Below are 27337 nucleotides of genomic sequence, written 5' to 3'. Positions count from 1 at the left end.
GAGGCTGGTGTTGTAATGATTCCTTGGCTTTTTTTCTTCTTTTTTTACATTCGACATGAACTTCACCGCAGCCTCGAAATCTATAAACCTTAAACGAAAATACCTCCGAGTGTCATTTGACCAGTCAATCCTTTTGTTCCACACAAAACATGTTAAGTGTAATTAAAGGATGCATTATAGTAGTTGAATTCTTTAAGTGGGTTCACATGGTCCTGATTATTCACTTAAACATGCAAAGGTGGAGAGATGAGACATTCAAGAAGACAAGATATTATTATTATTATTATTATTATTATTGGTAGTAGAAATAGTAGTACTAAGTTTATTAGATAGTGAAAAAGAGAGATCCCCATTAACCAAGTCTAAAGCTGAAACAAGTAGCCAAATTAGATTGGATTATTTTATAAAAAGATTTTTAAAAGTTGCTCTTTTTCTTTGTTTTATCTTGTCTTGTCGATTTGTAAAGTGTGTCAGACAAAACACTTACATTTGATGAAGTTGAGAGCGGTATATTTTGCAGTTTTATGAAATTTCCAAATATCCTTAAACCCTAATTAATTTAAATGTGGTGCAGGTCAAAAACAACCTCATGTTGCAAAAAGGGAAAAAAACAGTATGTAACATAGCATTTTATTTTGCAGCAAGGGGCTATTCAGGATAACACAATGCAGCCAGTGTTGCAGGAAAACGTTTAAATCACATCCATACAACATAAAAACAGTTTGATGTCAGCAACAATGTAGTTGTTGGGGAAATCTGCGCCGGCCAACAAACAGGCGGTAATGAACACACAAAGACACGCAACGTGTTATTAGCATTCAGGGTATCGTCAACTCTTGATAATGTCACAGTACACGGGGAGTTGAAACGTGTGTGTGTTCTCAAACAAAACCGACTGAACACAGTTTACACGGTTACATAATTTACACATATGTAAAGTTCATGCAACTGGCCTAGTTTTTTTAAAGGACAACAGCATCCTTTAAATTGACAGCTCTTGTTAATGCCTGTAGCCATGTTATGCTGGAGCCAAGCATGAACAGTTTTCTCTGGCTCTATCTTTAAAAGTCAGCCCTGCCTTTGTCTCTGCAGATGGTTTCTGCTCACCAGAATGGGATGGCATCGTTTGCTGGCCTGAAGGGCCTCCGGGAAAGCTTGTATCCACTTCCTGTCCAGAGTATATCTATGACTTCAACCATAAAGGTAAGTCTGGCCCTGGAAACAGTCGGCAGATGAAAACCTGAAGTTCACTTTCAGTCGGTGAAAGAGCACCAGGCTTCAATGCTAATGTAAACTATACAATCATAATCTTTTTTTGCATTTCATGAAATGATGCAGGTTTAAACCCTCCTGTTGTGTCAAACTCCTATTTGCTATTCATGGCCTTTAGGGTTCTTTGACCGGAGTTCATACAACTACTTTTTGATTCAAAATAATCAAAAACTAATGTATGGATTATTTTTGCCTGTAACAAATACTAATATGAAACATGTGCTATTTATCTCAGACTACAAACAATAATATTTGTATTGAAACATTCAAATAGTGGCAGGAAATAAAATCCGTTGTGTTCCCTTTTTTTTTTATATAAAAAAGGACTTATGAAAACTTATCCATGGGTGAGGCATGTGCCTTGCACATACATGCGCTGCATTTATGCTGGTTTTGACATCTCTGGGTGCAAACAGATTACACCTCTTTGAGCTGTGCTGAAGGTGTGGTTCCTGTGAGGGAAAGATTCTACTGGGGAAAGGTTCCTGCGAGGGTTGTCATGGCAGCCAAGACGGGGAGTGAGGTGTGCGCTGTATGTGTGTTTGTGCGTGTGTTTGTGCGTGTGTGTGTGTGTGTGTGTGTGTGTGTTCACCAGGTGCCTGAACTTAGTATTTAGACACTAATTGTTATCAGGAGGGTTTAATGAAAACAAGTTGATAATGAGTAATTGGCTGTGCTGGAAAACAGCTGGCAAACACTGTAATTAAAACTAAACTTGTCTGCGTCATGTCTAGGACTCGCATATCGTCGGTGTGACAACAACGGAACGTGGGAGCTGGCTACAATCAACAAGACCTGGGCCAATTATAACGAATGTGCAAAATTCCTCTACCATTACAATCACAGCCATGAAAAGGTGAGATTGGCCTCATTTCCACTTAAATGCTAATTGACACAATTACACTGTCTTCTTCCACAATAATTAAGAGCAAGAGCCTTCGTGAAGGCATTTCCTGACTGCATCGTCACACTAGATATTACAGGCTTTTAGGCAACAATTGTACTATTTTACCCTGCAATTACAGTCCCTGTGAAATGCCTAACAGATTTTTTTTTGTCTTGCCTTTCTCAGAAATGTACAATGTGAATTAACTTTAATCATATTTAATGAAATGTTGAGATGATGAGAGGGGAGATACAGTAATGACAGGGTGGCAATGTGGCCTCTTTGTGGTGATATGAAGCCGCGATTTGTTGAATGCAGTTTCATTTGAATATAAACACAAAAGTGTGTCACGTTAGTCTTGATTGCAGATCGCAAACCCTGCCAGAAAGCATTTCATTCAGTGACAGCAAGCGGCAGAGCAAGACTTACATGACTAAACCTCATATCCAGCTTCCAGTTACTAGAAAATGAGAAGACATCTAAACCCAAAGACTCTGTGGCATATCGAAACTTTACTTTGTTTAGTAAGGCAGCTTTAAATGTGTGTATTTCGTTGTTTGGCAGTTGAAATTATATAAATATTACATGGCCAAAAGAATGGGGACACCCAAACTTTATTCTTAAGCGCGACTGTTGAACACTTCATTCCATAACGATGACCATTAGTAAGCAGTCAGAGCAGTCTCCAGCCACCATGGTGACGATATATGTTTAGTACTCTCACGTATTAGATACCCGATAGCCTTTCAATGAATGAAGTGTATTTTTATATTACAATTTTATGTTAAGTGGCTACCCAGTTTGTATTGTTGCTAGTTCTTTCAATTAACCTTCCCCTTTACCAATGTATAGGGAGCATTTTAATCAGTCACTCATTGATTTAAAAGGCAGACTGGTGAAGGTCGCCGTCGTTTCTTCTCCTTCTTGCCATGAAATGCTACAAATATCAGGTGTCCCATGTACATTTTCCTCGCCCCTGCTTGAATGTGGTGTGGAGGATGTGGGCATGACCTTAATCATTGCACCCTTCAATTTCTTTCTGACTTCAGATGTTTATGCTGATGGGCTCCCGAGAGAGGGGTTGCAGCAGTTAATGACAAATACATATGCGGGAATGAAAGCCCAACACACAGCACAACTGCCACACCGCACATCGGCCACCACAAAACAGACACAGGGTCACTGATGCTAAATGATAACAGCAGTGGAGTATTTGGTTACATCACATGAGGCTCTTGGGCCCCGGCAGCATGTCAAAGCACAGAGGGTCTAGTTGATGCCTCCTTACATCGTCCTGGGGGCTGCCAGGGTTCTCCGCTCCATCACCCGTGTCAAATGCTGTTTCCAACAGTACTCGTGACATTTCTATCACCGGGTGGCAATTTATCTTAAAACACAGAAGTTAGTGCACTTTGAAGCTAAGCTTTGGTGGAAATTACCGGTTTAGTGTGACTGATTGAGAACATTTGTCTTTTATTTACACTGCCCTTTGTGGAAACATGATCTTTTTCATGAAATCGCTTTTGTTAAATAATGCTGTCACTAAAATTTGACTTTGCAGTAATGTCATCTCGCCTTGTACATGAGAATACAAATACAGACTGTTAAATAATGTAAAAATGTTAAAGAAATTTTTTTCCTGTTAGGTGCTGATTGCCGTCTTATTATATATTATTACTTACAATTTCTTCCTGTAAAAATGGCAATAAAGCTAGGTTAAGAGAAATGCTTTTTTTGATTAGTTGAATGTAATCATCCTTAATTTCCATGCATCAGGTTTTCTTTAAGAATAGAATCCAAAGTAATGTCTAATGAAAGTATATACACAGTACTACAGTACATATAGAGTACAGTACACAGGAGTATGACATGCAATAAAGTTTCTCAAACAGGAGTGCAACTATGCACATGGTATGCACATTAACCACTGGGCTATTGAGGAACCTGAAATATATTGACAGTTTTCTGTAGTTGAAATGTTACTCAATATATTTCCTATACATATTTCATGCTATTTTATTGTTTTTCCTATTCTGACTAACTGGATGTAGGCTGTGGGTATAAGCCTGCCCTTGGGTGCCTATTATAGGGTTAGGGTTGCTATGGGAAGCACTGAGAGCAACTTCCAAGCGAGCAACTTGCACAATTAAAGTGTCAAGTTCTGACAAAGCTTTGGACCGTGCAATCACACAGTCTGCATACATCTCTTTGTTCAGAAAAAGTAGTCGATTGTGGTTGGTTAAAGAAATTTCGAACAAACAAGTATATGTTTTTCTCCTAAAGGGGTTTCTCCTTTAATGGGTGCAGCCAGCACAGTGCACTGGCTATGCAATATTTCAGAATTGTTTCCTATCATGGTTGCAAAAAGAGAAGAAAACTAAAGTTTTGTCTTTACAAAACTGCAGTTATTTGACCCGAACCTGCAGGATTTCCGTTCAATACGGTCAAGGGGAGGATCGGCTGTCGTCCTCTCAGTCTTTGTGTATCTATTCATCCATTTGCTGCCCTGTTGACATTCTATCAATTTCATCTCCCGACAGGATGTTTTTCACCGCCTGTATCTCATCTACACAGTGGGGTACTCCATTTCTCTGGGATCACTCATGGTGGCGGTTGTCATCTTGGGATATTTCCGGTGAGTCCAAGCTGCCACTGGGTTCGTTTGATCAATCATTTCAACCACAGACGCTCTCAAGAGAGAGATAGGGACAAAGGGTCAGAAATAAAGGTGAGAGTCATTGCAGAAGGGTTCAAAGCAAGGAGTATAAATATTTAATGGCATGGTTGCAGGGCGAACAACAATGCAACTCTCCCCCACTGCAAAATCATGCAATATTATTATATATATATTTTGTCAGGGCAAAAACATGAAGCAAGCAAACTGTATTGGACATTACCTCTGACTTTTACTTTGACTTCTAACAGACCATGATATGTTTGCCTCCGGGCTCGCGGTAAAGCATCGGCTCATTGTCTGACATTTAGGTTTTCATGGTGATTTCAATTTCTGACGACAAACAGCCAAAGCTTGGATATCGATTTAGTAAGTCCTCCATGTTTAGAGAGATTGCCGTTCTTAAGCCACAACGTGTGTCCTTATTCCCTTTGTCCCCACTGAAACATATAAACTAGATAAAATAAGTTTTTTTGAAGATATGAACAACTCAATCATTTTTCCTCACAGCTGATTAATGCAGCGTAGATTTGTCATTATTTGCGTATGTTGGTGAGCATAGGGAGTATGAGGAATTCATGTAAAGACTCTGTTTACCAATGTTCCCACCAGTGTGACTTACTGTACAGGCAGTTCAGTCAGAAGGCTTTAGGAACGCTCCCAACTGGCACCGGGAAATCTACGGGCCAAATGAGTTTAATAAGTTATCCCAGGGGCCCATCTGACATTCTGGCTGTGTTCTTCGGAGCACTCCAGCCGTGTCTCCCCTTCAACATGTCAGCTTTCAGACAGGAGAGCTCATAAATGTTTTCTAGGGGGAGAAAAGCGATATTTCACATTAGCAGTTGTGTTCAGTATTTTTCACCAGGGAAATGCACACTAGATTAGTCTTCGCCCACTACTCCTACACTAAATCAATATTTTTCTAAGGGGGAGCTTGTCAGATATTCAGCTCATTATTGTGGCCTGGTGGTTTATATTAATTGTTGTTATTTCAGCATTAAATGATTGTTTATTTTTTTATGAGACCTCAGAAAATTCTAGTTCATGTTGTGTTTGTAGTGTAGTAATTATCTACGTAGTAAATGTTATCATTGACTTTCTTCACTTGGCTCTGCAATGACGTAACCTTTGCAGCAATTGATCCAGCAACTGGATTCCAATACTGGAGCATGACCTCAAAGGCCCGCTCCACAGTGAAACCCCAGACAGGATGTTTTGGGAGAAATTTTGACAGATAAATGTGTGCTTGTCTGGAAGGAAATTTGCATGCTTTTCTCAACACATGCTTGCAATTTTATTTTTACAGCTCACTTTGAGCGGAGCATTTCAATATTTGTGCGTTTCAAGCCCCTAAATCTAAAGAATGTGTTAGAGTCAGCGTGGAATTCAGCTGGCTCTGATTAGGATGGGTATTGTGTGTGTGTGTGTGTGAAGGTGTGCCAGCCCACACGTGCACACACACCCACACACAAGACACACAATTTTCAGCAGATCTATCTTTTGACCTTGCGCCTCTTGTTTGTTTTCTCCCTAGACGATTACACTGCACCAGGAACTACATCCACATGCACCTATTTGTGTCCTACATGCTAAGAGCCATAAGCATTTTCGTCAAAGATGTTGTACTCTACTCCGGATCGGCCTTAGAGAACATGGAACGAGTCACTGTGGAAGACCTCAAGTCCATCACGGAGGCTCCGGCAGCCAGCAAAACACAGTTTGTAAGTACACCAACAAGGGTTGAAACACACTAACAGCATGTCTGGCTCAACGTGAAGCACTCTGTCCCTGACGAAATACAAAGACACAGACAAGCAATCACTGAATTCTGTGTGAAGATTATCAGACATCCATGTTGGGGGGGGGGGGTTTCAAGGAAAGTTTAATTGAGGGCAAATGGCCTTGGTTGTAGATACTTCAAGAGGTTTCACCTTCAGTCCGGTACTGTAGAACCATCCTGGACGAGAGATGACACCTTTTTTTTTCACCCGCATTGGCAAGTCATCTTAGAATCGTCTACAAAAGCAGCTGCACCGCTGTTGACCAGGTCCAGCGAGACTTCTTACATCACACCATCTCATCATCTTTACACTGGCTTCCCATCAAGTTCAGGAATGATTTGAAGTCACACACAGAGCCCTACATGGTCAGGTACCTGGTTACATCTCTGACCTGCTCCGTCTGTTTATTACAAATTGGTCACTTAGCTCCTACTGGTTATCCCCTATGTCAAAAAAAAAAACTAAAGGTAAAGATCCTCTGGAGACCGATTTATTGTGCCTTGTCTCAGGTAACAACCAAATCCAGTTGACCAAATTAAAACCTTTTTATGCATGTTATTTACAATATGTATGGCAAGATTATGGCACGTATACCCTAAAAGTATTTTCTCTTTTTTCTCCAGAAAAAAAATCATGTCGTAATAAGATCATAATAAGAAGATTCAATATCTAATTGCGTTACATGCACAGATAATTTCATTCGGGGCGTTGAACTTTTTGCTCTTAGAGAGGAAGTGGTATTTCTCACCTGCTTTTCCAGTGCTGGAGCAAATAAACTGTACTGTTTGTCACCACGCCAAGTTTTTTACTAGACCAGTACTTGGCGTTCCCTTTCAGAGTCGGGTGAAAAAAAAATGGGTGAAGACTGGCTACTTTTCATGCATGCTTTAATATGCAAACAAACAATTTGTGCGATATATTAAGTGGACACTTTTTCTTGCCCAGTTCTCTCTAAATTGAGTTACATTGGATTCACGGTGGTTTGTTTGTTGAAGTAGGAAACAAAAATGCCTATAGATATATCCATAAAAATGAATTAAAAATAAATCTTTGTAAATCTTGATAACAGTGAACATACAGTATATACTTGTGACCTCTCCAGGTAGCCTACCTCTTACCCACGGTCTCCCTGTGACCCTCAAGGATAAGGTTGAGGGTCACATGTTGAAATTGGCAACAGTTTCATAATAATTTGGATTTAAAAAAGCCCTTTCAAGGTATTCCACTTTATGGAGTTTGGGAAACCGGGTTAATTGGGATCTCTGAATTGCCCGTATGTACAAATGCGAGTGTGAGAGGTTTTTCGTCTCTATGTGTCAGCTCGGTCGTAGCCATGGCCCTCAAGCTCAAGGATTAGTGGCTTATAGCTACTGTATGGATGGATGGTATAAACAGAATTTTGCACTATAATGTATTTTTCATTAATCGCCTTTTGTTTGCATACTGCATATATTTCGTCGTAGAGTGATCGACATATCTTATTCCACATCCGTCTTTTATGTCTTTCATGTCTTGGTTTGATACAGTTCGTCTATTTCAGGGAATCAAACATCACAGGCTTTGCAACAAAGTTTCAGTGGCAAGAGCTTAATAATCAGCAACTTTATGAATACCATTTTACTCCTGAACTTAAGAAAAGATCTTGTTCGTAGGAACAAAAATATTCCGTCGCAGACCTTTGTCTCCATTGAAGCCGTGAAATTACGATTAAAAAAGATGGCCCGTGGCAAAAGCCTTGCTCCAGCCAAACAATGTTTGTTAGAATCCAAACTGGTGAGAAAAATTATATATGATAATTATAAGGGTGTTAATCAGTACAGGAAGTACAGGGAGCTGAGAGGAATAATCAAGGCATTGACAATACCGCAGCAACAGTCGAGGCTTGATAATGATCTGGAGGTTGACAAACTGGAGCAGAATCAATAATAACAATAATAATAATGAAAATAGATTATGGAATCAAAGCATAAATCATTATGGACTTCTGAAACTCCCATACATTCTGTCAATACAAAAGCACATGACACTAACCTGATTATTATTGCCCTGTGTTCAATTTGTGTGGCTTGTCTCCTGATTTTCACTGCTCTCCAACACAAGCAGGCAGGGCCCAGGGGAAATTCACATGGTCCAAAAAGCAATTAAAGGGGAACTACTATGCTGTTCCCTGTTTTCTGTTATATACTGTATGTCATGTCATCATGACATCACCATGTTACGGAAGTACTTAAGGCATGTCTAGCGGTTAGTCTCGACTCCCACAAACAAAGCCAGGTAAAGCGAGAGCGGAGGCCGACACTTCCTACATCCACTGGTTGGCCAATCACAACAAAGTGGGCCAGCTGGCCAATCAGAACAGGTTTCATCGGGAGGGGGGCCTTAAAGAGACAGAAGCTAGAACCAAGTGGAACCAAGAGGAAGGCTGGAAAGGGGAGCTGCAGAAATGGACAGTATGAGGAAACTGATCTGTTTACTGAACATTAGAGCATGTAAACATTTTCAAGCGATAACCCAAATTAAAATGATGAACCTGAATATGGGTATAATACGTCTCCTTTAACATGACCAAAGGTTCAAATCATGAGGTAAACATTTATTAAAATCCCTGTAAGACAAAAGCTCAAGCATTAGACTGCCCAGAACCCACGTTTTCTTTTCTACTTCTGCTGCAAGCTATATTTCTTTATATGTTCATCTACTAGTAGCACAGCTGGTTCTCCCAAAACAGCCTACTTGAGTTCTATTAAAGGCATTTGACGTACTCCAGCTTACAGATGACTGATGGTGCAGTCGTACATAATAACATTTTAGCTGCAACGTAAGCTTTTGTATTTCCTACAGCAGATGTTTTCCACTTCAGTTGACATCTCCTCTTCTTGTGTTGCTGTTTGTGTATAGATCGGCTGCAAGGTGGTTGTTACCTTGTTCATGTACTTCCTGGCAACCAATTACTACTGGATCCTTGTGGAGGGTCTGTACCTCCATAGCCTCATTTTTATGACCTTCTTCTCAGACAGAAAGTATCTGTGGGGATTTACTCTGATTGGTTGGGGTAAGTTCTGCTTCATTTACATTCTGGGTTTGCATGTGATTACAATATGATTAGTAGGTTTAATATCATGCAAAATTAAATCTTATGTATAATGTGTTTTGACGGTCTAATTTGTATGCAAAAAAAGTTTGGAGGAAAAAAAAGGAGGCGCAACAACAGTGGGAAGACCCACATGCATTAATGTGGGAGTTACAGTTCCTGCATTGTACACACTGTGCGTATAAGTTACATAAGCACAGCGCATACAATGTGGATGCTGTGCTACCCAGGTTCACCATGGACTTTTATTTTGTGATCAAGAGTATTTCCATATAGGGATGTAATTGTATCAATGATATTGTAATAAATATTTTTTTTATTATGTTTTTCAGGAGTACCAGCTATGTTTGTGACAGTTTGGGCGACTGTGAGAGCCACGTTTGCAGACACAGAGTGAGTGATCAGCATAAATAATGCAGACATTATTCTTGATAAAAAATTTAATGCAGAAATACGAAGGTCACATTTAGATTTTTGAGCCAAAGAGGACCGAGCGCAATCCATGATAAAGTACGTTTTGCTGATCTCATGCGGTGAAAGTTGTATAAACAGCTGCATTTCACACTGGTCTAACATTTGAATGCATAACTGATGAGAAATGTAAATATAAGTCTAAAAATACCCAAATTAGTCTTCACAATTCCTGATAACCAAACACGCCGCGAGTTTCTGTGTTAAAGATTTAGGACAGAGTTGAGAGCTGATTAAAAACAATTAAAGTCGATTCCCCTTCCACTTCTGAATGAGCAGAGCTCGTCAGGGGGAAAACTGCCTCAGCACGGCCTGCTGTCTCCACTGTAGCTCTGCACCTTGGTCAAACACTGATGACTCTGGAGCCGATAGCTCATGGCTAAGCTGGTATCCAGCAGCTGTCCACTGCAACTAAATCACATATTACTCTCTTCACTCAGCAGGACATTTCTGCCCCCCTTCAGGCTTTTTTAGGGCACGGAAACAAACCAAGCATGATGATAACCCCAGCTGCGTCATGTGCATTCAACAGTAATTGGTAGTATGGAGTTAGGAGTAATGGTAGGCATTTGGCCTAAAATCAAATGTATGGACTGCAAATTGGCCATAGTGGTTAAAAAGCTCTTCAACATGGTGGTCGGGTAATCAGTTCATGAGGAAATAAAGTAAACAATATCATGTAATCATTTCTTTTGACTAATTGAATTAATGTCAGTTGAATGACACTTAGAGCTTTAATACAAATATCCGCAGATTTTTTTTCCTTTTTTTCATATAGAATATTGAGCAATTGCCAGAATTTTTCTTTTAACAGGGTTCGCTCAGGGCGAGGCAACATTCAACATTTTATCTTCCAACATTGGATATCAAACAAAAAAAATGAAGTGTCTCTCTCGCACTCACCCTGCATGCAGGTCCACAGCTGCCTGTACCTATCACAGACGTCTTCACAACTTGACGTAGTGGAATGATCTCACCCCGCAGAGCAGCGTGAACGTGAAGAGCGCTCACTCTTCTGGGGACTGAATTGGCCTCAGAAGTAGACTGACACAAAAAAGATAGGACGAAAAATGCTCAGTCTACTGAGGGGTTTTTCCGACTGACCTAAATGGTTTGATATAATATTTGAGCCTCGATCGCTAATATAAATGTTAAAGAGAGGGGAAGATAGAGCCATCGCCCTGTCTGATGGCAGTTATAATTAAAGACACCTAAGTGGAACAGGAGGTTCTGAGTCATCACAACCACCCCCTCTATCTTCACGTATCTCTTGCTGATGTGTGTTTTGCTCTCTTTCTGGTGCAGGTGTTGGGACCTAAGCGCAGGCAATTTGAAATGGATTTATCAAGTGCCTATCCTGGCAGCTGTAGTGGTGCGTACATGGTCGCCGCTTCCACACGTTTTCCCTGCCGCACAGGAAATTACACTGTTTGACTGCACCTGTGGCATTGCAGTGACCCTCAATCATATCACTGTGTTTCTAATTTCTCTCCAGGTTAATTTCATGTTATTTCTGAACATCATCAGAGTCTTGGCGACTAAACTACGAGAAACTAACGCTGGGAGGTGTGACACAAGACAGCAGTACAGGTACTGAACACTGGCCTTGTGCAAAAACCATGATGTTAATTTAAATCGCACTGGAGCAGCTGCTCATCTCGATTCATTCATTAAATGAAGTTCCACCATTAGACAGGATTGAAAATATTAATGAGAATAAATACTATTCTCATTATAAATGAATCAGTCAGTTATTGTTTCTTTAATGAAAAGCATTGGAGGGGCAGTGCATGCATTTCCTGGCCACACATTGTGTGTGTGTGTGTGTGTGTGTGCGTGCGTGTGTGTGTATATATATGCTAGCCTATTTATAGTAGATTTTTTTTACATAACATAAAAGTCCAATAACTCACTGTAGAGCTGTGTGCAGCGCTTTTAGCCCTGCTGCTCTCTCTCTCTCTCTCTCTCTCTCTCTCTCTCTCTCTCTCTCTCTCTCTCTGAAATTAACATGGGAATATAAAGTTTTTAGTTTTGTGCAGACGGTATGTACAATGTTTTGTTGAGATTTTAAAGTGTTGCTTTACTGTTCCAGAAAACTGCTGAAGTCCACGTTGGTGCTGATGCCCCTGTTTGGTGTCCACTACATCATATTCAACGCCATGCCGTACACAGAGGTGTCTGGAGTTCCCTGGCTGATCCAGATGCACTATGAAATGCTGTTCAACTCCTTCCAGGTGAAGCTGCTGGGGTAGTACTGCCAGAAATGCTAATTTAGCGCCACAGGCCCCACATAAATATTAATGTGTCCTTTCAAGCGGAACAAATCTGACTGACCTGATCAGGTTTTTTATATCCTCAAAGTTAACATAGAATTAACATCGAAATCCTTGCCTGCAGCTCACAAAAATGAGAGGAGGGGTCAATGATCTAATACTTACTTACCGTTGCGGTATTTGGTTTTGCTTGGATCGTAATCAAGATAGAGAGGAAGTGAATAGTGGCTCGTAATTTAAAATCCCATAGTTCATTTAAAATTATACAGATAAAATGTCATATTATTTGCACACCAAAGAAAACCGACCTGGAAATTGATGGACGACGTGAGTGAAACCGCTCTCTTCTCTTTTTCAGGGATTCTTAGTTGCAATTATATACTGCTTTTGCAACGGGGAGGTAATAACTCATTAAGTTTTGCATTTCACAGAAAAATCTCCTGCCTAATATTTATGCTCGTACGTGGCTAAAATACTTTCTTTTTTTTCTCTTCCAAGGTACAAGCTGAGATCAAAAAGTCCTGGAGCAGGAGGACTCTGGCACTGGACTTCAAAAGAAAAGCTCGGAGTGGCAGTAACACCTACAGCTATGGACCTATGGTATCACACACCAGTGTTACCAACGTCACTGCCAGAGGGCCGCTGGCCCTCCACCTCACAACGAGACTGGGACCGGTGCCTGTGAACGGGCACAGGAACCTACCCGGGTACGTAAAGAACGGCTCGGTCTCGGAGAACTCGATACCTTCGTCGGGGCAGGAGCTCCACATTCCTGAGGAGGAGCATTCGGCTCACACAAGGCCCTGCGAGAACGAGAAACCATCGCCTGTGGTTGAGGAAGAACGGGAGACAGTCATGTGACCTCCAGGCCGCTGAGTATACATAGTAAATCTATCTTAACAAATCACAACACAGTCTCAGAATGGTCTGAAGGGGACGCCTGCATGCATCAACACTGCCGGGGTTTTTTTTTTTCCCTCCTGTGAATCAAGCCTTAACAATACCAACTGATGAGGCTCAAGGCAAGAAGGGTGTACAGATTTTGTGACCTGGGCCATCTTCATTTGAGGGATAATGACCTCCATTGTTGTGGCATGTACCCTCGACTCTTTCCACAACCACCTGCCACAGTGAATGTGTTAAAGGCTGAAAACAGACTGCCGTTTCTTATTTCTTCCCCACTGCCATAACTGTTGTTATAACTGTTGTTACCTTGTTGTCGCTTTTGCTTTTTTGGGGGGCAAATGTCTTGTGCTCAGCTTTTGTGCATATATCAAACTGAGGTTATAGATGCAGTTGTTGCTATGAATGGCCTTAATCACCTATGTAAAGCCAGTTGGAATTCGAGTGCACTTGAGTGGCAAATGTGTGGCTAATTTCGTCAGCAGGTTTTCAGATTAAGTCGGTGCGAGCGGACTACGTGTAGACTCGGATTGAAGAAAAATATATATATTAATGCTCTTATATTTTTGGGCATCTGTATCTCATTTGTTCTGCATCGGCTTAAATCCACTTCAGTGTAAAAGGGAAGGTACTCAGGTAATTGAAGTCCTCTGTTGTTGCACACCTATTTTTATACCTTTAAAGTGGTGTTTTGGCATGGTCAGCATATGTCTTGAAAGGATGTTGCTTATGTTATATAAGGCTGTGTTAAATAGTCTTTCTTTTTTTTTCAAATGTACAGTTTCTGCTGTTTAGACATTCCCAGTATTCATCTCTCTAATTACAACAGATGTTGAAGAGTTCAAATGAATGTTTCATATTCAAATTCTCTGCAAAACACACACACACGCTTGCACACACAAACATGATGCCAAAGTAAGAATATTTCTTTGAAGACTGTCTCTTTCTCTGGGTTCAGTGTTCGCTGAGGTAAAGAAGAACTTTATGGAAATCTGACAGAAATAGTATCGCGTGTTCTCACAAAGTTTTCAAAGGAAGAGACCCCTGTTAAAATAACACAGGGTGCAGGAAATGGTCTTATGTATTCCAGTGGAATGTTAATTAAATGAGGAATCTCGAGAAAATCTCAAATTCCCTTGGAATTCCAAGAGTGGCATTTGTGGCGGATATGAAGGAAAACCCAGAAATTAATAACACACAGTATTTTTTACAGATGGTTCAGTGTTATGCTGCTTTTTGATGTATAAATATATATATACATAAATATATATATATATATATATATATATATATATACACACAAGTCACAATGTTTACAAAGGTAAGAAATTCATTCTAATTGTGAGCTAACAGTGTTCATGTGTATGGATATGTTATAAAGCTATGTCTCAGTGTTTATAATTTTTTTTCATGTGTTTGTTTACGGAATGTTTCCAATATTTGATTCATGTAAATAGTCCACAAAAGAAAAAAAATGAAGAAGAAAAAGACTATTGTTGAATATATTTCCAGGGGGCATTCAAACTAGCATTAATGAGACATTTTGCAAGATATATTATACTGTGTAACTTACTGCACTTATCCTGCAATGTTTGCAGGTTAGGTCACATAATCTATTGTACCAAAGAGGAAAGGCATGATATGATATGAGAAAAGGTTACAGAGAAAAGGTTACAGTATTTACAGTGACCAGAAAGTCTTAAACTCGCCCTCTCTCCCAAAAAAAATGCTACTGATGGTCAGTGTAGGAAAATGTCAGAGGAAAGAGTTCAGCCCCCATAATTTTAAATACCCAGTTTCACGTAAAAATCTGTGATTCAAAGGAGAGAAAGAAAAGAAAAGGTTCAATGGACCAAGACCATTAAGGCAGTTTTGTTGCTCTTAAATCATCCACTGGGATTTTTTGACCTAGTCGTTACTTAGTTTGAATGAATATGTCATGAATATGTATTTGTGATTTAAGCTGAATTGAGTTATACCTCATAGAAATTTGAACTTAATCGTGACCAAAAAAAATCCTTGCTCTCGTGTTACCCTACTTTTGTTTTTTTTCATCCGCTTGACCATTGTTTGATGGCGAGCGCTCAGATAATGCTCCCATTTCCCAGGTTTGCTCCACCAGTTGCTACAGTTGCTCAGTTAGAGACCGGTCTGCACAGCGCTTGTCGAGGAAACTAAATGATGGTTCCCCACTAAGCAGATGTTTAAAAGATCAATCTGATAATATTCAATGTATTCCTTATTGCCGACAAATTGCACCCAACTTGGACATTTCTATGAGGATCGGTCATGATTGCGACTCTAGGTTGAGACGATTGACTACAATGGTAATCACAGGTGGCTGCAGGCCACAGCAATGGAAAAAGGAAAAGACTTAGGTTGAGGGAAACCTCCGTCTCTATATATTACAGTTTGTAACCGTCCGTACAGTTTAGTATGAACAACATTTAAGACGGCAGCTGACTGAGGTTGTTCTTCTTCGGATCCAGTAAGATTTTCCACAAATCGCCGCCCGGCATGTAAACATGTTGCGTTGCATAATCCAAGTTCTTAATTAAAAAGAGGGGCAGTATCGGAGCATGAAAATAATTCATGAAGAAAGAAAAAAAACACTTGGAAAATTATATTTGAGCACTTTAATACCCTATATTAAAGTATTTTGTTCTGATTGTATCATGTAAGATGATTGTGTTTTGGAATCAAGTGTACAATAAGGCCAACAAGCATAGAGGTAATGTTGTATTTCGCTGTTTTCAAATACCTCTCATGAAGTATAAAATGTGTTTCGTTGTCTTTTATTTATCTTGTGCTGAAATGTACTCAATGGAGTTGACGTTGGTCTTCGTGCTTTAGATTCAGTATGGGAGGCGGTGTTTTCTAAGACGCGTCTAACCGTGTCATCACTCCATAGTGATGTGTAAGCACGCTGTAGATATTGGTGTAAACTTGGAATAAAATAGGAACATGGTTTCTGGTCTCATATGTTCATCAGTGAATTGTGAATAAGTCAATAAATCTGTCAATTTTACTGAACTCCCCCTTTTTCTTGCAACTGTCATGATTCTGGTTTTGACAAAATACCAATAATGCATTTACTTACATTTCTTTTTTCTTTATTGTAAATATAATGTGGTACAAATTTCATTTAAGAGAAGAAAGTGCCTGAATTGCTGTGGAAAAATATGAAAGGATCTTTCTCAGTGTCTGTCCGTGGACAGCAGAGTTCACTTTTGAGCCTTCCTGGCTCCCCCTTGAGCCCCCGCTTTGCCTCCTTTCTCTCCAGCTTTCCTCCCTCTGCCTTCACTGTCTTCTTTCTTGGATGCTCCCCCTTCACCTTTTTCACCCTTCTTCTTTGTCGATGCATTGCTTTCATCTCCTTTCCCTTCTTTGGCACCCTTGCCCTCCTTCTTGCCCTCCTTGGTCTTCTTCTCTGCTTTGTCAGCATCCACCTTCCCAGACACTGTTGTCACCTCCTCCTTTTCTTCTACTTTTGCAGCTGCAGCAAAAAAAAAAGGGGAGAAAAACATCAGGTATCATCAGGGTTCTGCCTCCAATGCTAATTGGAAGACAGAATTCAATCCAACAGAATGCCAGGCTAAGTAGGTTACAAATAATGAAGGCACATCTGTTTCTATCTGTCCTCATAAGCATGGTCTATTTATTCTTGTAATGGGATTGTTTGAAGTGCTTTCTGGGCGAGAAATGCAGGACAATGTGAGACAGTGATTTTTTTCTCATTATTATTTAAGATGTGACACCCTGAGGAACTACACACGGCTAACCGTAGCACAGCCAGTGCAAATTTTGTTTGGTCAGTAGCAAATAAAATTAAAATGGGTATTTAGAAGGAAATATTCTCAAGTTTTACATTTTGGTATACACTTATTTCATCCTCACCAAGAGTTAGATGAGAAGATTGCATAGCCCTCAAAAGCAAAAAGACTGAAGCATGGGGAAACAGCAACAGGTCCTCCAACTCATATGGCGAACTATGCTGTTTGTGTTTCATGTGCTCTAATGAGACCAAATTTACTAAATTAGCGTCTCTACCGCCGACAGGAGGTACATGTCACAAATACTTTTTGCCACAGAGCATTGTGGGCTTTCATTTGATTTACCAATGCGAGGTTGATGAGCTTGTAAAGGTAAGGGTTAGGGTCACATTGCAGAGAATCGGCACTTACTTGGTCTACGGTGCGTCTGCAGCTGTCTGTGGTCATTGTCAAAGACCACATAGGTCTTAATAAGCTGCTTAAACAGATGACCTATGCAGTTGTTTTTTGGTGGAGGACAGTCTCGGAAACGCCACGCTTGACCCTTTCTTATGGAATAGAATCCGCCTATGGCAGTAAACCATGTAAATCTCATTAATCAGCACGTTATAACTCGTATTTGTATAGTTCAAACTAAGATGCGGCCATGCGTATAGCAACCAGCAGAAAATTGACTGCGACGACAACACATGGGGAAGTGGATGCTCCCTGGGCCATTAAAATTGTTTGAGTTAAGATTTCCTTTGTTTTTCCTTTTTTCTTGTCTTGTAATTAAGGGAAATCTAACCGTTCTTTGTCTGTAAGTCATTTCCATAGGAACATTTAAGCCCGCATGAGTTATTTGCAGGAAGAATAAGCACTTAACAGCTTCAGGCAACGGTTAACAAATCGCACCTGACCATGTTATAGATCAACGAGAAACATGGCTGCGATTTTACACTTCAGCAACTATTGTTTAAAAGCTCAAAGGAGAGACTCCCGTTGCAGTCACAGGAAACTTTGCTGGTTCTTTTTTCAGTAGCAAAGCAAATGTTTTCCCTGTGTTCAACAAACCCTTCAGACACACCAGATACACAAAGGCCAAGATCCAAATGACAAACACACACCAAATGTCAAAAGTTACCGGAGGCGGTCCGAGTAAACCTGAAACAATTTTTGGTCCCATGTTTTACTGGGCTGTATGAATCCAGCCGACTTAAAATAATCAACCAACCATCAGAATATTGTAAATAGATTCCTTTGTCTTGACTGACTCTGAGACTGTCCTCTGCTCGTGTACTCACGCATTGCTCCTCCGCTCTTTTCACTGCTCCTTCACTTGCTTTTTTTTCCCTTCATGTCTCTTTTCATAGCAGTCTGATGTTGACAAAATTCTGAGATGTGATTTCATCAGTGCAGCAGGTCTGAGCCAGGGTCACTGATGGCTAAATGAGGCGATGTAATCAAATGTCAGACTTTGACTTTTGGATGTGTCTCAGACTCAGACATTGTTCCAACTTTAGTCAAACTTGGAGAGCTTGCCTTTTTTGCCCCTGTTTCCAGTTGCTTACATACTGTGCAGCGTAGTGGAATAATTAAAGGTCAACATTGCCTTCCGCTAAAGGCCTTGACCCTCACACATCACCAAATGTCAAATGTTCAGCACAGATACAACTTTTTGGCATTTTACAAAACAGTTCAGTCTCGCTGAGGTGAATTTAGTGTCAAATTCTGAACGTAATCTTAGAATTGATGCTCCTTTCAGAAATGAATTTTCACTAATATCACTCTATTATTAAATTTAGAACACATTTTTACCCTGAGGGACAGAGCGGGGCTTGTAACCAGGCCAAATTCCTATTTCGGGGGGCCGTCACTCATCAGTCGGCGTTCTGTGAACCTCAGACGACCTTTTCCCCGCTGCCCATTCACAGCTTCAGGAATCCGATGTGTGTGAGAAGTGTTTTTGAGTTGTTACAGGAGGTGCAACAGTTTGGTGACACTCATTTTCAGGTGAGTCGATGCCAAGCACTTTGTACTGTAGAAGAATCAGGTCCGGTGACAGTTGACAGCTCATGGGAGAGACTGAATCACAACTTGGATTGAATTTGTGTTCGAGCTTGTTGGAGAGAGGACGGTTTGAGATTGACTAAGATCTGGCTATGTTTGCAAGAGTTATTGGCCGTGAAACTGGAAACTGCTTCCTTTTGTCATATTTGGCCCCAGACGCTTTTAACAGTTTGATATGTGTTAATGGAGGCAAAGTAAAAAACCTTGATGGAGAATGTCCGACATCTTAACAGTGCAAAAACATGTATTGTAAAAATAAACTATATATATAAAGGATATAAGCATTTCTTGATCCTCATTTTTAACATTGGTTTAATGGCTAGATTACTGTCAGTGTTTTTTCTTAAGTGTACTGCTCCCTTACATAATCAAGCCCTCATTTAAAAAATAAACTCACATGAGTTTTCCCTATGAATTCCATTCCACAATAAGATATTTATCTAATTTTTTCATCCAGTGACATTGCATTTACTAGATATCAACTGTATGTGGTCATTTTGGACTGTCAGATTGTTGTAGAATAATTCATCGCGATGTACCCCAAACATCACATAATCGCTGGAGAAAGGCAGCAATTTGCATATTTGCTTACAGTCATGTTGCTCTCCTCCTTATAGTTAACCCAGAAGCCAATCACAGTATGGTTTGTTTGGAGTTCATGGTTGAGAGAAGTTGATAAATACGTGTTCATCCTTGCTATTTATAATGGCTGCAGTCAGCGCAGCCCCTTCAGCTCCTCTCCCAGCCACATGGTTGATTAGTTAAATAGTCACGAAAGAGGATTTACTGCAATGCATATTAGATCAACTCTCTGTGGCGACTCTGGAGACTGAAGAGAGACTGAGGATCTCGCCACAGTCGGCTTTTCATGTGACCCCCCCCCCCCAATGCAGATCCTATTTGACACAATTGTCATGCAAAAAAAATGTATTGACAGCTAAATGCTTTTTTCCTCCATAACTAATTTTGCAATAACTGTGTATGTGCTAACAAATGCCTGATATTTCATCAAGAGGAACAAGATAAGCTCACCGTTCTCAACCTGAACAGAGCGACGGCTAGAGAGCGGAGAAGCAAGAGAGAGCAAGAGCATTTAATTGTGCTAACATCCAAAATCATTTTTAATCAACCCGAGAAGATAGTGTGAATAATTTGCTTCACTCATAGTTGAATCTTAGGGAAAGTAAACAGACAGGTATGGAAAAAGACTAAAATAGAGCACAAACAGACGGGCTGCATGCATTAGCATTTCCTCAGAAAGTTCACAAGATCATCATTCATTTTGACATTTTCATGCAAATGTGCCAACGAAGCGAAATATGCACATTTACTTTTTTTTTTTTTTTTTAAATCTGGGCTGTGAGGAAGAAGAAACCGTCACAAAATACAAAAGTATAAACTACAAAAGCCTGGCTGCTCTCAAGGAATCGTATTCGTAAGAAGCGGTACAATCTGTATTTTGTAGCCACAAGTTTCATTTTCTGCCGCTGCACATTATCACCGCTGCACTGCAACTACATGCACTGCCGAGCAAAAAATTGGAAAATTCAAACTGCGCTGTCTTCTGTGTATACATTTCAAACATCAAGCAATAAAGGAAGAGATATGGACTGACTGCAGGATAGATGGTGATGGAAGCAGGAGAGGGGCTTTTAACATTTTTGTGTCTGAATGTGTACAGTATGTTTGTTTTTTTCTTTTTTAATGTCCCTTAGTCATGAGTCAGAAGATTAGAAAAAAAGGAGGGGGAAGAAATTTATGCCGTCTCAGGCAAACTGAGGGAGCTGGACTGCTCCTCGCTGACCCTGACTACTGAGAGCTGGCTGTTGTCTGTACTTTGAGGTCGGACCTGCTCAGACACGGTCTGTACTGCAGAGGCATCGAGGGCAGCTGGAAGAGAAGGGAAGAGAAGAGAAAAGAAGAGAAGAGAAGAGAAGAGAAGAGAAGAGAAGAGAAGAGAAGAGAAGAGAAGAAATGAGAAGAGAAGGGAAGAGAAAGAAGATTTAGTCAAATAAAGCATCAAACAGAGCAGAAGAATTAAGAGTCGCAAATTATGCTGCAAGTGACGAGAGGAAAGTGAAAATTTCAGAAATAAAAGTTTCCCTTGAGAAGAAGTTTTGTGAAAAGACGGCTGTCCTCTTCTCCGTAATCACAAAGTGAGACTACAACAGTAGAAAGTGCTTTTAGACACACGAAATACAAGAAGAAGACTGTCTCCCACAGAGACTTTGACTTTCTCCTCATTTTCAGACGCAGGGTGTGCTTTTGCATAAATCAATCACAGACTGGTCTAAGTGGGCATCATGTGGCCACGCCATCGACGTCACAGGATTTCAAGAGTACGAAAGTACACTCGAAAACTTTTACCACAGTTTAACACCATTCAACTCCAATTTTCCCCTATTTCAGTCACCGGCAGCTGGAGTTGCGCACTTGCAGCCTCAAACAAAGATTTTCAAAGTAACGGTGGCACAATAAAAAGGAAATAAAGCCATTCCAGGAAAGCGCCACAGAAACATATCGGAGTACGAGCTCCTGCCTGTTTTCATCACCGATTTAATGTAGTCATAGTAATTCCGGAAAGACGTTAAACGGGGACTTACATCCTGGGATCTCGGTCAGCTCGTTCAGAGGTGGCACTGTCTCTAATGTGTTGGCGTATTTCTTCGCTGCCTGCCTTTGCACGTGCCGCGCCTCTATTTCCTTTTTGGTCCTTGGGATTCGACATTTGAATATACAACACAGGGTGATAACTGCAGGGGAGAGGGACAAAAACACGGGACACCATGAGATCATTTGAATAGAACATGTTGCTCAGTGCAGCACTTGAAACATGATCGGTGTCCTTGTACCCTGTGTACCATGACCCTTTAAAACAATTTAAAGGGTCATGGTACAGATACATTTGGTTTTATTCGCCCAATGTTTGACATATGTTATGTTACCAACCAGATGTGTCTCAGGTGTACCGCATGTCGATGTCAGCACAGTGCACAATGTGTTAGTTCAAATTTAGAAACCACATCTGATTTTTTGGATGACTCATATCCTTGAATTCTGAGGTGATCTCCGTCACAAACTCATATTTCCTGACATGATATCTGTGCGGTTACTTCTACACACACCCTGCTTGATAATCATACTGTGGATGAATACTGCCGAGCCCAGACCTGGCTTCTCATTACAGCTGTCTATTTCAAGAAGGACTGGTGAAAGTGAAAACAAAGTGATTCCATGAGACATACTGACCAACTGCCAAACCAAACACTGCAAAGATGCCAATGACCTGCCATAGCCTCAGCCCCCAGAACACAACGGTCTCGGAGGTCACAGGGTCCGGCTTCTTTGGGGGATCTGTAGGTAAAAGCTGTTGAGGGGAAAAAATAGAGAAGGTTTTTTTCAAAACAGTAATACACAAATCTTCGAGACGACTTCTGCAGCAAAGAGCAAACCTCGGGGAGTAAACAAGATCTTAGAAACAACGCCAGCTTCACATCATCTAAGAAACATGCTCGTATTTCTGAGTGATACTTGACCTGCAAAGTAAAATGGGTTCAATTTTTCAGCCGCGTCTTTATCTTCCAGAGTTCACGTGGAAATGAATTAATGATGAACTCTTTTTGAACAATATTGCATACGTACATATCGCAGTCATACACAGACACAGCTTAGATATGAAAGAAACATTTGAAATCTTCAAGCGGTTATCGCTGTGTGCTCAGTGTTCAGTGACAATTTCTCAACAAGCACGCGTCTAATTTAACCTCACCTTTCAAACCCATGGTGTCCTAGTCTCATGCTCACCTGTATAGTTCGCGTATCAATTGTAATCATTATTGTATTTATTGAATTTAACTGAGCTTAAATTAGCCTACAGAGGTAAACTAGACCCTAATCACAACGCCGCCTTGGGCAAAATGTTAAGAAACAAGTCCGAAGATAACTGGTCTTTAGAATTCCTCCATTATCAGCCACAAACAAGCACACAACCTGCGAGTTGTTGTGCCTCTGCCTCCACCGACAACTACAGATGTCTACAAATGTGACATGCACGAGGCCACGCAGTCGGGGCTGGTTTCCGGACAGTGCCTGCGTGACCAAATTTTAACAATGGTCTTAGATGTGTTAATCATCTGCTGCGCCGACTTCAGTCCACCGTGTCCAACACCGATACATCTCTCCAGCTGTGAGGATTGGAAATAATACGAATATTTAAAATTGTGCATGTGTGTGCGTCTGTGTGTAAGATCAATGCCTTAGATCATCCAACCTCCCGCCTACTGCAGATCGATCACTTGATAGGATGACACAAGGTTGTTTTGGAAACTCTATACTTTAGTCCATAAAGCAACAAGCGATGGATTCGAAAATGGACGTTTATTACATTTGCTGCCTTTACTGACAACACCATTATCCATGTGGACACATGTTCACTCAAAGTATAAGCTGAGGCTCTATTGAGGATTAGACATGAAGAATAACCTCAACAAAAGCAGGAGGTTGGCAGGTTGAGTTTGAGCAGAGTATGATTATATGTGTGCATATAAAGTTTTCAAGATGTAAGTATTTCTTTGAGTTTATGCGGAGGGAATCAAATAAATCTCTTTTGTGCCAGCACCGGGGCAAAAATAACCTGTTTTCGCTGTGTGTTGGACCTGATGCTTGCCAGCGAGCCAACATGTCAAAGACTTTCGAGCTGTCTTCAGGGCTCCTTCTCTTTCTCTCCCATGGAGGACACAACAGGGACTGTGAACTTCAACAAAGAAGCTGCAAAGAAAATGGTTTGAATGAATTTCCGCTGTGTCTGTGCGACTCCCACAGAAGGATTAGCCTTGATGAGGATATTTAGCATGGCTCGTAAATAATAACTTCTTCTCTTTTTTTTTTGCCTCAAGTGTGATTATGTAATGCTAAGTCCTTCTCTCTTGAGGGCCATTTCATGTGGCGGGATTAGTGGCTTTAAGTCTCAAGTTTTATTTTGGTGGAACAAACAACACACACTCAGAATCACAGTATCCTCGACTTACCTCGTGTTTGTCATACATCAACATGTCTGATATTTATCGCATCACACGTTCAAGATTAGCATCTAAAAATGTATAAATCAGCACTGGGATACTGCTTATTCCACAGATAAAGGACTAATTACCAAGTAATCATTTACGAAACTGATTGTTGAAAAGAAACGTGCCATGCCAGCAGTATTTGGATTATATTTGCTGATACCTTGATACCAACGCAAGCTCCACTTTAATACTTTTTGTAAGCTCCCAATGTGTCACATGAGCAGCCGGTGAGAGTCTGTTTACAGAATTGTCTTGTACTTGCTCTGACCTGCTATAGGCTGAAGAGCTCAAGTGTTCACTTTGCTGCAGAGCAAAGTTCAGTTGATGTGATTGTCTCAGGGCAAGGTTGTATAAATAGTCATATATATATAAAGACAATCTAAAATGTCTTATTATTGTAACTGCACACAGGAACATACGCAGGGTTATCATCATACTTTGTTCCTCTGTCTTTAAGATATATTGTCTTGAATCATTCTTCAAAATTCAACGCTAGTTTCTATACATTTAGATTGTTTTTAATGTATAATATACATAGTATATGTAAACATTGTTTATAATTTCAATATTATACAGCCATGTTTGGTCAGTGATATAAATGTATTTGATCCTTTCCGTTATGTCATGTTTTCACGATTTAAATAATGATCTTTATACGTTGTTTTTAGAATACATAATGGACTTAAGCTGCTATTTTTGTAATCAAATCACAATTTTTTATAATGTTACGTGCAATGTAATCCTCTCTTAAACCCAGGACTCATCTACAGTAATTCCCCCTCCTGTATGCACCTCAAACATGTGAGGCTTTGCTGCTCATGTAAGAACCATATAATGTAACAGGTTTTAACGTAGGGTCGGTCACAGCTCGCCTGGTCAAGGCAAAGAAAAGCAGCAAAGTGTGGCGACCGAACAGTGAACATGAATAACATAGAGCAACATTTTTAAACGGCAAAAAGCACCTGCACCCGTCACATGGGGAAAAAAAATGCTCAGGATATAGAGATCCATCCTGAGAAGAACCTGTGGAGGACACAGTGATGCATCAGGCTCTTACCTCAGGGTCCGGGATCTGGGAGAACGCGGAGGACAAGCACTGAGACAGCAGCACTGCTCCCCAGCCCCGCAGCAGGAGGTGAGGTGGACATACAGGCTGATCCCCGACCATTCTCAGCCCCTCTTTCTCCCCGCAGCCACCCTGCCCCCTCTCTCCCTCGTCCTCTGCTTCTTCCTCGCTGCCTCTGTCTGCCTGCCCGCCTGTACTGGCGCCGTGTACAGGACAGGACCACAATGGTCCGGGGTGATTAATGGTGACTATGGTGCTGACGGCCCCCCCATCCCCACCCCGCCGCCGCCCACCATACACAGTTGTCTGCTCTTCCCTATCTCGTGTGCCTTTCTACCAGAACACTGCAGGAAGCCGGGGACGCGCCGGCGGTCTCCACTGCAGCCTGCTGAAAACTGCCCCACTACAATGGAGGGAGCCGACCCTGCAGTTAGAGCCCATTAATTAATTAATAGACCTGGTGTGGTTTACAGCCAGCTCATCCTGCTGGGAACAGGCAGTTCACACAACGTGGGGGGATGGGCGGTACAGTTAACCATGAAGCAAATGGCCATAGGCGTCATCATATTTACTGCCTGGAGTGTCGACATTTCTGACAATCTTGTACCTTCGGTGTGGCGAACCAGGAAGAGCAGGCGTACTGTGGAATCCGGATTTTAATATTCACCTACCTCAGACAAAAAAACAAACAAATGCTGGAATCATTTTACTTTGGCAGCAGTCATATGTGCTCAACTCACGTGAAAATATGAAAGTGTTTTTCTTTTGTGTACGGGATGTGTCAAGGCCATGGTGCATATGATCTTTTTCTTTTCTGTTTCCAGTGATGGGAAAATGATGGACTGCATTTACATAGGGCTTTCTTTCTATTATGAACCACTCAAAGCACACACATTCATACAGTGCTCCTACATCTAGCACTTAATCTATCAGTCATGCATCCAATTTACACAGCCATCAGGCGCAATTTGGGATTTAGAGTGTTACCCAAAGACAATGTGGAGTCTGTAATTGACATTAAAGAAGCCACACCACAATGGGGAAAAAAAACGAATGTATGAACATATGTAAATGAGGAAACACTACCATTGAAATATCGTCAAATATGACATTAAAGACGAACATTTTGAATAGTTCCTATGATTTTTATGATTGTCAATCTGTATTTTAAAGTAACGGTCTGGTTTATGCAGCCAGGTCTAATTTGTTCATACATTCATTTTTCTGCTTTAAGCTATAACCACCACATCATTTTCTGCTTGTCATATTTTGCTCACAGTCCTATACAACCAGTACTGCAGCAATGGACACAATGACACAGCTGAGAATGTTGAAGAAAATATCAATATTGATTGGAGCACTTTTGTTTTCAGTGTTGTATTTTTATTGTCAACAGAACGACCAAAGCTTGACTTTGAGTGTCAGTAACTCAATCTCATGTTACAGCATCTGTTGCAATTTAATTTCCACACCGCACTGCTATAACCGCCAGATATTACAACTACTCTACAATGAGCAAACCGCAAAGAGATGCTTCTCACACGGATTGATTCTGGTGTCTCCAGGCTCGTCTAAAAGGTCATTTGACAAGAACTGTCATCAGTCAGAGTGGATTCTTTATCATTATAGTTCAATTTATTGAAGATTTCCTTTGTCCTAAGTCTGTGATTATCAGTGGTTAGATATTTTCTTGAAGAGAGGAAGGAAGGTTGCACGGCCATAGAAAATGAGACACTATGTATGTGTATTGATCAAGGAACAAACAATAACAGAACACACTTGAATCCAACTTCCCTGATGATGATTAATAGTAAATGCATGCTCGCAGCCTGCGACCCCCATCCTGAGGGTTTTTGGTTTTAATGAGAAACCTTGTCCTCAGCCTTAGTCAGGAATAGCTCCCAGTGATTGTCTTTTGTCAGAAGTGTTGAATGCAATCACCACACCAGTCAGCTATATCACCCTGAGCTGGTGGAATATGAAAGAGCCTGCTGTGCTTTGTATGTACAATTATTTTGCTATGAACTCT

The 27337-nt window shown here is 40.7% G+C and overlaps 2 protein-coding genes and 1 long non-coding RNA gene across 4 annotated transcripts in view; 1 reads left to right on the top strand and 2 right to left on the bottom strand.

Moving 5' to 3' along the window:
• The window catches only part of pth1r (parathyroid hormone 1 receptor), a 39541-nt gene extending 24893 nt beyond the window's left edge, over positions 1-14648 (top strand). Inside the window, exons 3-13 of the mRNA XM_035635190.2 lie at positions 1093-1203; positions 2007-2128; positions 4699-4793; positions 6370-6556; positions 9515-9668; positions 10040-10100; positions 11484-11550; positions 11674-11768; positions 12271-12412; positions 12810-12851; positions 12950-14648. Of these exons, the coding sequence (XP_035491083.1) occupies positions 1093-1203; positions 2007-2128; positions 4699-4793; positions 6370-6556; positions 9515-9668; positions 10040-10100; positions 11484-11550; positions 11674-11768; positions 12271-12412; positions 12810-12851; positions 12950-13312 (1439 nt within the window). The 3' untranslated portion in view covers positions 13313-14648. The remainder of the gene's footprint in view (positions 1-1092; positions 1204-2006; positions 2129-4698; positions 4794-6369; positions 6557-9514; positions 9669-10039; positions 10101-11483; positions 11551-11673; positions 11769-12270; positions 12413-12809; positions 12852-12949) is intronic.
• Positions 4424-8907, bottom strand: LOC118311374. The gene is made up of 2 exons (XR_004793970.2): positions 8648-8907; positions 4424-5643 (listed from the first exon to the last, which is right to left on the bottom strand). It is a non-coding gene; the product is annotated as an uncharacterized LOC118311374 (long non-coding RNA).
• A 1710-nt stretch (positions 14649-16358) lies between the features above and the next one.
• Positions 16359-25573, bottom strand: tmie (transmembrane inner ear). 2 transcript variants are annotated; one of them, XM_035635192.2, is made up of 4 exons: positions 25300-25573; positions 22426-22543; positions 21780-21929; positions 16359-16850 (listed from the first exon to the last, which is right to left on the bottom strand). In XM_035635192.2, exons 1-4 carry the CDS (start codon positions 25408-25410, stop codon positions 16579-16581), a joined length of 651 nt encoding a protein of 216 aa, XP_035491085.1. In that variant the 5' UTR covers positions 25411-25573; the 3' UTR covers positions 16359-16578. The 2 variants fall into 2 exon arrangements, with proteins under 2 accessions (XP_035491085.1, XP_047188159.1); XM_047332203.1 differs by lacking the exon at positions 16359-16850 and adding an exon at positions 20251-21066 and having other exon boundaries at positions 25300-25551.
• Between the last annotated feature and the right edge of the window lie 1764 nt (positions 25574-27337).

The sequence above is a fragment of the Scophthalmus maximus genome, chromosome 5 (genome assembly GCF_022379125.1).
Source record: "Scophthalmus maximus strain ysfricsl-2021 chromosome 5, ASM2237912v1, whole genome shotgun sequence".
Taxonomy (NCBI): Eukaryota; Metazoa; Chordata; class Actinopteri; order Pleuronectiformes; family Scophthalmidae; genus Scophthalmus; species Scophthalmus maximus.
This window is presented reverse-complemented; position numbering and strand designations above follow the sequence as displayed.